At 45.8% G+C, this 15,730-nt stretch overlaps 1 protein-coding gene across 3 annotated transcripts in view; it reads left to right on the top strand.

Annotated features, from left to right (window-relative positions):
• Nucleotides 1-15,730, top strand: part of TMOD4 (tropomodulin 4) — a 172,677-nt gene extending 156,947 nt beyond the window's left edge. For all 3 annotated transcript variants that reach the window (XM_068253578.1, XM_068253579.1, XM_068253577.1), the window contains exon 10: nt 14,960-15,730. In XM_068253578.1, the coding sequence (XP_068109679.1) occupies nt 14,960-14,988 (29 nt within the window). In that variant the 3' untranslated portion in view covers nt 14,989-15,730. The remainder of the gene's footprint in view (nt 1-14,959) is intronic.

Consider the following 15,730-nt stretch of genomic DNA (forward strand, 5'->3'; position numbering starts at 1 on the left):
TTCCCATTCACTTTAAAGCTGCAGTGGCCAATTTTATGAAAAATGACCTGGTCTTTAGGGGGGTCCCACTGCAGTCCTCAAGTAGTTAAAAAGATATTTAGTGAACCAAATCCACTGGATATGTCACATTTTAAGCCTTCCCTTTTTTCAATATCAGGACGATCAATAAACGCAACATAACCCCCGACGATGCCCTCCCAAAGTCCAATGTGCTTCTCCCTGTGCCCAGTGCACTATACATGTCTGCCAGGGAACATGTGGATGCAGCCTGGATCCAGTCCGAGCCAGTGGCAGATATTGACAGGTAATGTATAGTGCACTGGGACAGCGGCAGATGCAACATCACAAGGCCAATTTCAAATTGATTGTCGCATGAAATTGATCAGAAATCGGCCTGAGGTGTACGGGCAGCTGACAGATCATGCTCAAATCAGATTTGATTAGTGAGAGATTTGTCTCTTGTTCTAATCTGCCCATCAGGGCTTGAAACTGATTAAATTTGTATCTTGGTTGAACCTGCCAATAAACTAGAGGCCAATTACCATCCGCCACATTGCTGCCCCCTCAATGTAGAAATGTGCCCCCCCCCCCGAGATTTTTTTGAACAACTTTTTTTATTGGAAACGTAAACTTGTTCCGTAAGGAAAAATGTTTTATTGCAAACTGTACAAATAAAGCACCTAAAAAAATGAACATAATATATTGCAAGGTACATCTTTATATTTTCATAGATGGTACTAATTTACAAATATACTTTAACCACTTGACCACTGAGGGGTTTTACCCCTTGAGCACCAGAGCAATTTTCACCTTTCAGCGCTCCTTCCATTCGTCTATAACTTTATTATTACTTATCGCAATGAAATGAACTATATTTTTTTTTTCGCCACCAATTAAGCTTTCTTTAGGTGGAACATTATGCCAAGAATTATTTTATTCTAAATGTGTTTTAAGGGGAAAATAGGAAAAATATGCGAAAAAATTATTTTTTAGTTTTCGGCCATTATAGTTTTTAAATAATGCATGCTACTGTAATTAAAACCCATGAAATTTGCCCATTTGTCCCGATTATTACACCTTTTAGATTACCATATGTCCCTATCACAATGTTTGGCGACAATATTTTATTTGGAAATAAAGGTGCATTTTTTTCAGATTTGCGTCCATCCCTAATTACAAGCCCATAGTTTATAAAGTAACAGTGTTGTATCCTCTTGACATAAATATTTAAAGAGTTCAGTCCCTAAGATAACTATTTTTTTTTTTTATTGTAATTTTTTTTTCTTTTTAATACAAAAAAATAAATAAATTGGGGAGTTTGGGAGGTAATGAGTTAATTTATAGTGTAAAAGTATGTACTTGTATATGAAAAATGTTTTAAATGTAGTTTTGGCCACAGTAACTTTTTGTGAATGCGTCCTGTAAGCGTCGGAAGTACGCTTACAGGACGTTCAATGAGGCTGGGAAACTTTTTTTTCACAATGATCGCGCTGCTTCTCATAGAAGCAGTTGATCATTGCTGGGGGGCTGAGATCAACGAATGGGAACGTTTTTTCCCGTTCATTGATCTCCAGGCGAGCAGCCGGCGGCGTGCGGGAGCACGCATACGAGCGAGAGCGCGGACAGCGGCGGGAGGTGCGTATATCTACGCTCCTGGTGGGGAAAGGGTGTTAAAAGGAGCGTAGATATACGCACCGGTGGTGGGCAAGTGGTTAAAGTATGCTACAACACACTATTTATCTTGAAATATCATGGTGTAGATTTATCAAGCTATGCTGCGAAATCAGCACAGCTTTATGACACTAGTGTGCGTTCAGCGCACGCTTTGCTGTGGTAGTGCATCTAGTGTGCACTGGTTACTAGCGGTTGCTCCTCGGAAATAACAACCACTCCAGTGAACTCACCCTGTGCCCCGTCTGGTCAAATGGCTTTGTAGGACATGATCCATGTGTTTCAATTGGCCCTTGGCCAATAGACTGCTTGTCACTCGACTGGCAGCCTATTGGGTCAATCAATGAAAGTACATGGATCATGTCCTACAAAACCACTTGACCAGACAGGACTCAGGATGGGTTCACTGGAGTGGCCGTTAGTTCAGAGGAGTGACTGCTAGTAGATGCACTACCACAGCATAGCGCACACTGAACACACACTAGTGTCAGCAGTTCAGCTTGCTAAAGCTATACCATCACATATTGCACTTACACAAATTTCAACTATAATAAACACAAAATTAAAGTGCCAACAAGTCACTTGTAAACAACGTTCAAATGTTTTTTAAAACTCTTTCTCTTATACTTTCTACTCTAATTACGCTTTTGCAGTGTAAAAAAGTGCTATTTTTATAGTTTTATTTTGTTGTAGTCACAGTGCCAATGCTTTAAAGTGCAAGAAAATTTAACTAAAAAAAAAAACCAAAACTTCAAAAACCCAACATTTTGGATATGGTAAACATATTGGATGTGCATTGTGAACACGTCTGTGGGTTTTGGCTGCCATGGTGAAGTGGATCACTATCCCAGTGCCAACATGAGAAACAGAAGTGTACAGGATCTTCTCAAAAAATTAGCATATTGTGATAAAGTTCATTATTTTCTGTAATGTACTGATAAACATTAGACTTTTAATATATTTTAGATTCATTACACTCAACTGAAGTAGTTCAAGCCTTTTTATTGTTTTAATATTGATGATTTTGGCATACAGCTCATGAAAACCCAAAATTCCTATCTCAAAAAATTAGCATATTTCATCCGACCAATAAAAGAAAAGTGTTTTTGAAACAAAAACAACAACGCGGTGTGGCATGGAGGCAATCAGCCTGTGGCACTGCTCAGGTGTTATGGAGGACCAGGATGCTTCGATAGCGGCCTTAAGCTCATCCAGAGTGTTGGGTCTTGCGTCTCTCAACTTTCTCTTCACAATATCCCACAGATTCTCTATGGGGTTCAGGTCAGGAGTAATACCATGGTCAGTAAACCATTTACCAGTGGTTTTGGCACTGTGAGCAGGTGCCAGGTCATGCTGAAAAAAAATGAAATCTTCATCTCCATAAAGCTTTTCAGCAGATGGAAGCATGAAGTGCTCCAAAATAGCCTCCTGATAGCTAGCTGCATTGACCCTGCCCTTGATAAAACACAGTGGACCAACACCAGCAGCTGACATGGCACCCCAGACCATCACTGACTGTGGGTACTTGACACTGGACTTCAGGCATTTTGGCATTTCCCTCTCCCCAGTCTTCCTCCAGACTCTGGCACCTTGATTTCCGAATGACATGTAAAAGTTGCTTTTATCTGAAAAAAGTACTGTACTTTGGACCACTGAGCAACAGTCCAGTGCTGCTTCTCTGTAGCCCAGGTCAGGCGCTTCTGCCGCTGTTTCTGGTTCAAAAGTGGGTTCATGCTTCCATCTGCTGAAAAGCTTTATGGAGATGAAGATTTCATTTTTCAGCACGACCTGGCCCCTTCTCACAAAGCCAAAACCAATGGTAAATGTTTTACTGACCATGGTATTACTGTGCTCAATTGGCCTGCCAACTCTCCTGACCTGAACCCCATAGAGAATCTGTGGGGTATTGTGAAGAGAGAGTTGAGTGATGCAAGACCCAACACTCTGGATGAGCTTAAGGCCACTATCGAAGCATCCTGGGCCTCCATAACACCTGAGCAGTGCCACAGGCTGATTGCCTCCATGCCACGCCGCATTGAAGCAGCCATTTCTGCAAAAGGATTCCCGACCAAGTATTGAGTGTATAACTGAGCATAATTATTTGAAGGTTGACATTTTTTGTTTCAAAAATACATTTCTTTTATTGGTCGGATGAAATATGCTAATTTTTTGAGATAGGAATTTTGGGTTTTTATGAGCTGTATGCCAAAATCATCAATATTAAAACAATAAAAAGGCTTGAACTACTTCAGTTGTGTGTAATGAATCTAAAATATATGAAAGTCTAATGTTTATCAGTACATTACAGAAAATAATGAACTTTATCACAATATGCTAATTTTTTGAGAAGATCCTGTACTGCATGGGAAAACAGTGGGCATGAACAGCATAAACATGCTCTATTCTGCACGGTTTTCACATGTAGTACAGTAAAGTTTCCACATGCTGACACCTGGATGTTGTTCCTGTTCACCATGGCAGCAAAAATAAAACAAACCGTCATGTTCACAATGCAAACAGTCTGTCATAGAATCATCACAAAATTATCTCTAGTTATCATCAAAAGTATTAGAACAACATGTTCAAGAACTATCTCTAAAATGTAAGAAAAAAAGTACTGTAGTTGCAATACAAAAATGGTGTACATATCCAAGTTGTACAAATTATTCAGTATTATCAGTCAACATATCGACAAAAGATCGATTTCCTGTGTGTTGTTGTACTTAATCATTTTGGTTTGTGTTCCTAATGATAGGTTGCAAAATGTGGACCGATTATATGTTTGTACTCTGCACTGGATTGGCTTGGAGCAGGTTGAGTACTGGTAGTGTGTGATAGAGTACAAACCATTGATCTAGAGGGCATCAAATTACTTGTTCCAGAATTTAAATTTGCATCAAATTGAGAATGGAACGGAAGGTTTCTCTCATGTACTTGAGGAATGGTGGATAAAAAAATTGAGATTATGCATGTGTTGTTGCGATGTTTGCATTTGGAGTGGTGAAGGATGCATTTGGTGTTGTGATCTTGGCATGACATGTTGAGGATATGCACCAAACCTGTCACTAGAAGTATGAATGGGAATGATTTTCTCAATAACCTCAATAATAGCTTTTCTGCAACTTAAATGTAGACCTGCAGGTACCTTTTCCATATATGGCTCCAAGCTGAGCAAAAATTGCACATTGGCACTCTGTTTACCCCTCTGCTCTTTTGAGCGCTCTTCTTCCCTTTTTCCCCCCCTCTTTTTTCTTTGTAGGGTGCCACAAAATTTTCGACAGAACTTAACATCTTTTTTTCATAGTCCTGTTTTACCTGTCTTAGTTTTTTTTTTTTTGGGGGGGGGGGGGGGGGGGGGGGCTGGAATGTTTGAAGTTGTAGGTTTTGGTGGTACTGATTCTTGTTGCGAACTTCCTTCAATGCTCACAGATGATCCAGATGATTGTATGTCAATGATTTCTGTAATGTCAGATCCAGAAGTTTCTAATTGTGTATCTTCTGTTAAAGGATACCCGAACTGACATGTGACATGAGGAGATAGACATGTGTATGTACAGTGCCTAGCGCACAAATAACTATGCTGTGTTCCTTTTTTTCTTTCTCTGCCTGAAAGAGTTAAATATCAGGTATGTAGGTGGCTGACTCAGTCCTGATTAAGACAGGAAGTGACTACAGTGTGACCCTCACTGATAGAAATTCCAACTATAACCCTTTCCTAGCAGAAAATGGCTTCTGAGAGCAAGAAAGAGATAAAAAGGGAAATTTCTTATCAGTGAGGGTCACACTGTAGTCACTTCCTGTCTGAGTCAGGACTGAGTCAGCCACTTACATACCTGATATTTAACTCTTTCAGGCAGAGAAAGAAAAAAAGGAACACAACATAATTATTTGTGTGCTAGGTACTGTACATACACATGTCTATCTCATCATGTCACATGTCATTTCGGGTATCCTTTAATAGGGATTAAAAAATGTAACTAGTCCATATCCTCATGGGGGATTCTCAGTCATTTATTTACAAAAGCACATATTAAACTGCAATTTCTCAGTTCAACTGCCCAAATAAGTAGGCAGCCTGGCTAACATATTTCTATAGATCCTTTCCAAGAAGTGCTTTTGTAAGGAATAAAAGTAAGGCTGGTTTCACAGGAAGTGACTACAGTGTGACCCTTACTGATAAGAAATTCCAACTATAAAACACTTTTCTAGCAGAAAATGGCTTCTAAGAGCAAGAAAGAGGTAAAAAGGGGAATTTCTTATCAGTGAGGGTCACACTGTAGTCACTTCCTGTCTGAGTCAAGACTGAGTAAGCCACTTACATACCTGATATTTAACTCTTTCAGGCAGAGAAAGAAAAAAAGGAACACAGCATAGTTATTTGTGTGCTAGGCACTGTACATACACATGTCTATCTCATCATGTCACGTCAGTTCGGGCATCCTTTAAAGAGACTCTGAAGTCTCTAAAAAAATGTTTTTTTATTTAATAAATATGTTTAATACTTTATCCCTAACTAAAGCAATGCATCTCCACCGCAGTACGCTATCTAAATCCCCCCAAACCCCCCGGGGGGCAATCCGGCAGCGCTTCCGTGTGAGGCAGGGCTATAAGCTGCAGCCCTGCCTCACAAGCGTCTGTCAGCGACGGATCTCCACCTCTCACCGCCCCTCTGTCTTCCTTCGCTGAGAGGGGCAGGGGAGAGGCGGAGATCCGCCGCTGAGGGCTATGGGCTGCAGCCCTGCCTCACACGGAAGCGCTTGGGGCAGCAAAATCCAAGACCAAGAAAGTTGTGGATTTTGCGGGGGAGAGGTAGGGAGTAGTTTGGGGGGATTTAGATAGCGTACTGCGGCGGGGATGCGGCGGTTTAGTTAGGGATAAAGTATTAAACATATTTATTAAATAAAAAAACATCTTTTTTTTTAGAGATTAACCTCCCTGGCCGCAAGCCCAAGCTGAGCTCGGGCTATGGCGCGCAGGAGGATTTCTCCGGCCCTGGTGAGGCGATTTGGCCCATTCAAAGTGCTGTGCGCGCAGCCAGCACTTTGCTAGCCGCGCGCACAGCTTGATCGCCGCCGCTCTGCGGCGATCGCCCGCACGCAGCAGCGAAAGAGGGCCCCACCAGAGCCCTGTGCTGCCCGGACCAATGAGTTCCGGGCAGCGCTATGGGCTGGATCGGGTGCGCCTGACGTCAGGACACGGCTGACGTCCATGACGTCATTCCGATCGTCGCCATGGCGACAGGAGAAGCAAAACAGGGGAACGCGTTATATACGCGCTCCCCTGTTTGCTATTAGTGCTGGTGACGATCGCACTATAGGGACACATGCGCCCTCTAGTGGTGTTTCATGTAGCTACCACTCTGGTAGCTTTACATGAAACAAAAACAAAAAAATTAAAAAAAAAAGATTTTTGCCGATTTGAAAAAAAAAAATTAACCGCCAGGGAGGTTAAGAGTCTCTTTAATGGAACTCCGGGGGGTTTCCTCTACTTCCAAACTGTCTTCTGTACTTTAGATTAAAAAACATAATTGTTTAAGAAATTTTTTCCACACATATTTAGTACAAACATTATGCAGGCATTTAAACTTTACACATCTAGTGCGCCTATCTGCAAACAATGATATTACCAGTCCGGATAGTGCAAGCACCCTGGGTCATGCTGTCCCCTCTTCCGGCGTCCTCCTCCACCTCTTCACTCCCTGTACCATTGTCACAGGAACCCTAGTGGCTGACCGCACTTAGCCTTCTAAACGGTGCCAGCGCACAGATCGTGCGAACTCTGGTCGCAGTCAATGCGCAGTAACCGTTAAGAATTGGCCGCAGACAACTCAGAAGGGAGCCTGTGAGACACGGGTGATTACAACTTCACCTACTGGTTCAGAGTAAACTGCCACCACCGCGGTTATCATGGGACCGTGGAGCCCACTAACTGACTGACTAATCCTGCGAATAAAACGGTTAAACACACGTTATTCTGTCTAGCCAACAACAAATAAACAGTAGCGTATCTTCAGAGACCCGGGATCATTTCTGTGTGTGCTGATAAGCAGGGTAGCGAAACAGTGAATGACTTGGGGAAAGTCGTTTATTCACGCAATATAAATAATTAATATATACAGACAATTATTAAAAATCACAATTATTAAGACAGTAATAGCCAGTATGAAAAATAAAAGAAGGGAGAAAAATACTTAGTTCCTGGAAAGATGTCCTTATTGTGGGAAGAATCATAAAGTTCTTGGTTTCAAAGTCCAGAGTTCAGACCAGGTGGATGCCAGCATATCCTCAAGCTGGCATCTGATGAGTGCAAGATGTTTCAGTGTGGAGGACACTGAGTTTGGGTCCTCAGCCATTCTTATGCCCCTGCTTCAGTAGGAGGGAGTGAGGGCGGGGAGCCATACACCCCCTTCAAAGATGAGATGAGCCCTCCCCTTGTACTGGGGCTAGAAATCATATCTACCCATATATGGGCTCTATCTCACAGAACCGTACAGGTCAGGGCAGATTTATTAACATTTTCAGGTCTGTCTCGATTTACCCAGCGCCCTGATACCAGACATGAGGGGTGGGACCCCTGTGGTATCATCAGGGCACTTTGAAACTGCCTAGCTGGCAGTCCTTACCTCCGAAGGTTCTGAAACTTCCTCAGAACCAGCACCGGGGCTCATGCTACACTTCCCGTATGTTTGGTGAAGCTGCCATCTCAGGAACCCCAGAAATATTACAGATCTGGGAAGTTATGGATTATGCCATGAGACTGAGGTTGTGTTCTAGCTGCTAACAGCTGACTTTCCTTTGATCTTTAGCAGAGAGCAGAGTGTCCAGACCTCCCGTGGATTCGTAGCCTGCTTGGCTGCACCTAGGCATCCTTTGGTTAATTAACATCTCCATGAGATCAGCTAAGTGTCACCTGGTTCCCAGAGCCAAAAGGGAAATTGTGCCTTCCACAGGGAATATGTCCAAGCTAATTAACACCTTCCCCCCAGGCTGTCATTTCAGCTAAGACAGATTTCCCAGCTGTTCCTAAGCAGAGGGATACTGCACATCAGATCTTGGTTTTATTGATCTGAGGCGCAATCGATGCAGGAATCGAGTGCGATCGTTCTTTTCTTCACGGGCGGTTCCAGGACGCGCCTGCGTCCCCGCAATCGTCCGTGACAGCCCTCCCCCTTGTCCGTGGCTTAGCCACTCATCCGCAAGATGTGTGGCGGCGCCACTAACCTGGCTGACGGGCCTCGAGTTGCCGGTACGGCGGGAAAACCTATTGGAGCCTGTGGCTCGGTTCCCCTGGACCGGTCGCGGTCTGCTACCCTCAGGGTTGACCCAACATGGACCGTTCTGGACAGGGCGTTTGCGCCACTGCAGTCGGACGTGGTGTCTGCCGGGACTGCTGACAACGGGCAGTGGGTTGGTTAGGTCAACAGCCAGCCCACGCAGGGTTCCCCTGCTGAGTGGCTGTGGACCTAAGGGAACCCCGCGGGAATCCCTGGACCTTCCCAGCTCCTGACAGACGGCACATGCCCTGCAGTAGTGTGCTACATCCCTGTTCATCCGGGGCCAATAAAACTGTTTCCGAATACCGGCGAGTGTCTTGCGGACACCCGAGTGCCCTGTCAGAGGATTACCATGTGCGGATTTCAGCACATGTCCCCTGAACGCACTCGGGACCACAAGCCACTTGGTATCCGCGTGGGATCTACCTGTAGGGGGCTGTACAGACTCACTGTACAGTCTCCCACCTTCCCAGTACACCTTGAAAGCGGCCCCGTCTGCGAGGGGCTCAGCGGCTTGCTGCCTGAGCACCTCCAGGCTTGGGTCACTTTGTAGTGCGGCTGAGAATATGGCGCTGTCAGTTTCAGCCAACTGGCTCATGTCACACGAGGCCAGCGGCTGAAAGGTCTCATCCCTGCGGTCAGAGGAGGGGGAGGAGGCCGGAACCCCCTCCACCTGTTCTGAGCTCGGGTTCTGAGCAGTGCAGCTGTGCGGTACTGCTAGCACAGGTACACTGTCAGAATGGCACAGACGGGCATTACTCAAATCATCATTGCATGCAGTAATGACATTGACAGGTATAGACATTTTTTCATTACAGACAGGTTGTACAAGAAACTCAGGTACAGTTACAGCATCATCACAACAGACAGCCTGTACATCAAACTCAGGTGCCTTTGAAGCAGGCACTATTGAACCTGGTACCCTTGAACTGGGCACATTCAACCCACCTCCCCCTGGTGCTCCCCCAAGTGTATAAAGTACCTGGTGGTGGGTGGAGAGTCCGTCTCCTTCCGTGAGCGACAAGGCGGTCGTGGCAGGTTCATAGTAGGACACAAGCTTGCCCAAATCAGTCCCCAGCAACACAGGGACTGGGAGATCCTTCATAACCCCAACAACTCTTTCGTGGACCCCTCCCACTCCCCAATCCAGCTTCACTCTTGCGTGGGCTATGTGGAAAAGGGTGCCCTCTACTCCAGTAAGGGCAAGGGATCGGCTGGAGCTGATGCTCTCCTTTGGCACAAGATGTGAGTGAACTAACGTGATGTCAGCTCCGGTGTCTCGAAATCCGGTGACAACTTTGCCGTTCACTCTAACAAGTTGCTGCTGGTCGGTTCGGTCGCGGATTTCCTGTCCGCGTGCAAACAGGACAAAATCTGATGATCCAGGCTGTGGTTCGCTGGCGGGTTGCCTCTGCTGTGGGTGAGGTGCAGGTGATGCAGATGATCCAGGTGCTGGTGGTGTCTGTCTCCGCTCCGGACAGTCGAATTTCATGTGTCCGGGCTGGCGGCAGTAGTGACAGGTGACCTCTCCAGGCGCTGCAGGCCTGGGTGCAGCAGCTGCGCTGGGTGGCCTCTGTGGCGGACGGCTCACAGGGGCAGGAGGGTCTGCCGAGGTATGGGGCTGACCTCCTCTCCAGCTGGATGGGACAGTTCTGCGGGTATCAGCCACCCGGGTAGTTGCAAAAGTCTCAGCAAGGTCTGCAGCGACAGTGGCTGAAGCCGGCCTGCGTTCTAACACAAACTGTCGTACATCAGCAGGGCAAATGTTCAGAAATTGTTCGAGGACTATCAAGTCCTCCAGGACATCATAAGACCCTTTGGTGAGGCCTAGTGTCCACTGGCGGAGTGTGGTGAGCAAGCTGCTGGCCACATCTCGGTACGAATCAGAAGACTTTTTCTGCCAGGCTCTGAACTTTTTCCGATAGGCTTCTGGCGTCAGCTGGTACTTAGTAATGATAGCGTCTTTTATAGCAGCATAATCATTATCCTTCTCCGCAGGCAATTCTGCGAAGGCATCAAGCGCTTTGTAGCGCAGCAAAGGTGTCAGATGTCTGGCCCACTGGTCTTGGGACAGACGATACTGACGGCATGCTTTTTCAAAAGACCGCAAAAACAAGTCAATGTCTGTGTCTTTTTCAATATTAGCAAATTTAAACTTTGCACTTACGGGTGGTGCAGCTCCTTCAGCAGGGAGACTGGGCGGTGAACTCCGGCTGGCCTGTTGCACTTTTGCCATGTTTAGCTCATGCTGTCGTTGGCGTTCCCGCTCAGCGGCATCCCTCTCCGCGTGGCGTTCAGCAGCAGCAGCAGCAGCTTGCCGCTCCCGTTCCTCCCGCATTTGGCGCTCTTCACGCATGTACTGCAGGTACTTGTCCAGGTCAGTGTCCATCAGCTTTTGTAACGCCTGCTGCATTAGCGGATCAGTACAAACGGACAGTCCAGTACTGGCCGGTTCCAGGCGAGTACTTTCAGAAACTCTGGGATTGGGGTCCACACTGACATTCTCCGGCGTAACTGTTGATGCAGGGCCCTCAGGATGCACAACCTCTGTACGGTCAGGAGTCTCAGTCTCTGGTTCCCCTCGATTGTCAGATGGGCTGGTATCCACTTCAGCGGACACTCCCGGCTCCCGCAGTTGCTGGGTATCCCATTGAAACAATTCCGTTACCAGGTCCTGTTGTTTCTTGCGGCCGACCTCAATGCCTCTCTCTTGGCAAAGATTTTGCAGGTCCGCCAGGCCCATTTTCTTGTAGTTCCCGGACATTTCCATGCCAAATAAAATAAAACTTTTGGGGAGGGGTACTGGCTACACAGTCTCTCTGTATATATAAAAAATATATTGCCTTCCAGCTACACCAACGAATTAGTTCGTTTCTCGCTAGCGCTATCGTAGATACTTTCAGCACAACACAGGTCCCAACCGCTGCCTAACACTGTCACAGGAACCCTAGTGGCTGACCGCACTTAGCCTTCTAAACGGTGCCAGCGCACAGATCGTGCGAACTCTGGTCGCAGTCAATGCGCAGGAATTGGCCGCAGACAACTCAGAAGGGAGCCTGTGAGACACGGGTGATTACAACTTCACCTACTGGTTCAGAGTAAACTGCCACCACCGCGGTTATCATGGGACCGTGGAGCCCACTAACTGACTGACTAATCCTGCGAATAAAACGGCTAAACACACGTTATTCCGTCTAGCCAACAACAAACAAACAGTAGCGTATCTTCAGAGACCCGGGATCATTTCTGTGTGTGCTGATAAGCAGGGTAGCGAAACAGTGAATGACTTGGGGAAAGTCGTTTATTCACGCAATATAAATAATTAATATATACAGACAATTATTAAAAATCACAATTATTAAGACAGTAATAGCCAGTATGAAAAATAAAAGAAGGGAGAAAAATACTTAGTTCCTGGAAAGATGTCCTTATTGTGGGAAGAATCATAAAGTTCTTGGTTTCAAAGTCCAGAGTTCAGACCAGGTGGATGCCAGCATATCCTCAAGCTGGCATCTGATGAGTGCAAGATGTTTCAGTGTGGAGGACACTGAGTTTGGGTCCTCAGCCATTCTTATGCCCCTGTTTCAGTAGGAGGGAGTGAGGGCGGGGAGCCATACACCCCCTTCAAAGATGAGATGAGCCCTCCCCTTGTACTGGGGCTAGAAATCATATCTACCCATATATGGGCTCTATCTCACAGAACCGTACAGGTCAGGGCAGATTTATTAACATTTTCAGGTCTGTCTCGATTTACCCAGCGCCCTGATACCAGACATGAGGGGTGGGACCCCTGTGGTATCATCAGGGCACTTTGAAACTGCCTAGCTGGCAGTCCTTACCTCCGAAGGTTCTGAAACTTCCTCAGAACCAGCACCGGGGCTCATGCTACACTTCCCCCATGTTTGGTGAAGCGGCCATCTCAGGAACCCCAGAAATATTACAGATCTGGGAAGTTATGGATTATGCCATGAGACTGAGGTTGTGTTCTAGCTGCTAACAGCTGACTTTCCTTTGATCTTTAGCAGAGAGCAGAGTGTCCAGACCTCCCGTGGATTCGTAGCCTGCTTGGCTGCACCTAGGCATCCTTTGGTTAATCAACATCTCCATGAGATCAGCTAAGTGTCACCTGGTTCCCAGAGCCAAAAGGGAAATTGTGCCTTCCACAGGGAATATGTCCAAGCTAATTAACACCTTCCCCCCAGGCTGTCATTTCAGCTAAGACAGATTTCCCAGCTGTTCCTAAGCAGAGGGATACTGCACATCAGATCTTGGTTTTATTGATCTGAGGCGCAATCGATGCAGGAATCGAGTGCGATCGTTCTTTTCTTCACGGGCGGTTCCAGGACGCGCCTGCGTCCCCGCAATCGTCCGTGACAACCATCATGTAACAAGTTGAAGTTTAAACAATACAGTATACTCCACTGTTTGTACTTCATATTTTTGCAAGATGGAATACGAAGTTAAGTGGAGACAACGGAGGACGCCGGAAGAAGGGACAGAATGGGGACTTGCGGCACCTGGACGGGTAATATTATTGCTACCTCGATTGTCGCAGAATCGATCGCCACTAAAGACTAACTCCATATCTGCAAACATTTGAGCAACATTTTCAACATTGACCGAACAGACAAATCAGTCGTTTAAGCATCAGTTGAGATAACGATTTAACAGCAGATTCAATCAAAGCAATTAGTAAAATACAATTACGCAAAAACATTATATACGTTTTTTTAACAGATTCCTGTGTGGCTGGGGCAGGCCGTGTGGCTGGGGCAGGCCGTGGGGCATGTGTGTACTCACTTTTGTTATTCTTGGCCTTGTTTGATAAATCATCCCAGCATCCGTTATATAATTCTGAAGCTATTTGGATCCAGGCTTTCTGTCCATTCTGGCTGTCCTTGTATTCTTCAGATCCTTTCTCATATAGGCATGGATGGTGCTGGATTTTAGTTATCAGCTTGTCTGATGTGAACCACGCCATGATGCTTCTTCTCCAGGGCTCAGCAGGAAGAGACTGGAAGAGCATGCATAGCGATCGACATGGCAATTTTCATGCATTCCTATCTTTTTCATTGAATCGCAAACGCGGCAAAAATTGCTCCACGACGCGATCACGCTTTTGTAAAAAAAAAAAACCTACCGCGATTCCTGTGATTTAGCAAACCCCAGAGATTTTAAAATCGCTTGCGATTTGGCAATCGCCTCTAGTGGAAAAGGGCCCTTACAGCAGCCATTTTGTAGATGTGCAGACTGCTCATTAACCACTTAACTAACGCCTAACACCGATAGGCGTCAGCGGGTCGTTAGTGGTATAGCATGGAAACGGTCGAGCGGCCTTTCCATGCTAGTTCACGGAGACTGTCTCTGTAGCAAGTGTACGAGCCGCCGATCGCACGCATAATGTAAACATGCGGGGAAGAAATCCCCGGTTTACATCACACGGCGCTGCTGCGCAGCAGCGCCGTGACGTAGATCGGCGATCCCCGGCCTCTGATTGGCCGGGGATCGCCGGCATCTGACAGGCAGAAGCCTATCCTATCAGGCGCAGGACGGACTTCCGTCCTGCGCATTACTGCTGGAGAGGGAGGTAAGCGGAGGGAGGGCGGAAATGGCTGCGGAGGGGGGCTTTGAGGAGTCCCCCCCCCCCCGCTACTCCGTAATAGCCGGCGGCAATCAGACCCCCCCAGCAGGACATCCCCGTAGTGGGGAAAAAAGGGGGGGAAGTCCGATCGCCCGGCCACAATCCTGATCGGTGCTGCGGGCTGTAGAGCCCACGCAGCACCGCTCATTAGAAAAACTCCTGGTCCTTAAGTGGTTAAGGTGGAAAACGTTAAGAACAGACATGCAGAAGTTTCCCAAAATTCCCTCCAGTGTGAAAAATCAGTAAAGAATTATTAATTGGGGCAACTTCTTCCGTATTTTCCGACTCTGATAGCTGAAATTTAATGTTTTCAGTTAAACCTGTCATGCAATAAGTCTTTATTTTTCATATTATTTGTACTTGTATCCTAACAGGTCGGCAGCAGAAAAAGAAAACTCTATAATGTGTATCCTGAGACTTGACAGAAATCCAGCCTCCTTCATCTCAACATTTGCAGCCATATCTCATTTCATTTCACTCTGCTACAGCGACAGATTCAGCCATATTTTGTACGTTTTGTCTTTCTCCTTACGATCATCGTACATTTGTTCTGTGAAGAAGTCTGATGTTGCGACCTCTGTGTTTCATATATTTTCCCTTTCCTTTTGCTTATGGTGCCCAGGCTGCTTTCTGTAAGGTTACACTGCCAATTACAGTCTTACAGATTTGTGTACACAGCAAAACATCCATTTTGTGGTTTGAACCAATTTTATGAACTGTCCTGTCAATTATAATAACACAGTATACTTTTCCTCTAAAACTAGTACTATCACTATCACTAAGTTATAGCAGTGGTAGATATACAAGCTTACTGTGGTCTTCAAACACTGTGAATCCAATAGTGACATCACTAAGGTACAGGATAGTAGCCATTTTGGTGGTTAAATCCATGTTCTGAGATCAACACCTGCCATTTCCCCAGAACATGTCTGCAAAAATAAATGTCTTAACTACAGATGATGTTCTTGGAGGCATTGTACTGCTTCATCTGTGGCTTAGAACAACTTCAGTCCCTGCTCTGATGTCTTCTATGCTCCTTGCTGAAAATGTCACCAAGAACACATGGTGGGTGAAAGGGGCAATACTGGAAAAATAAAGAAGTTTATTGTATTTAAGTTGAGTTGTAAATAAAGTCAGTTTTACCA

Source organism: Hyperolius riggenbachi, chromosome 9 (genome assembly GCF_040937935.1).
Source record: "Hyperolius riggenbachi isolate aHypRig1 chromosome 9, aHypRig1.pri, whole genome shotgun sequence".
Taxonomy (NCBI): Eukaryota; Metazoa; Chordata; class Amphibia; order Anura; family Hyperoliidae; genus Hyperolius; species Hyperolius riggenbachi.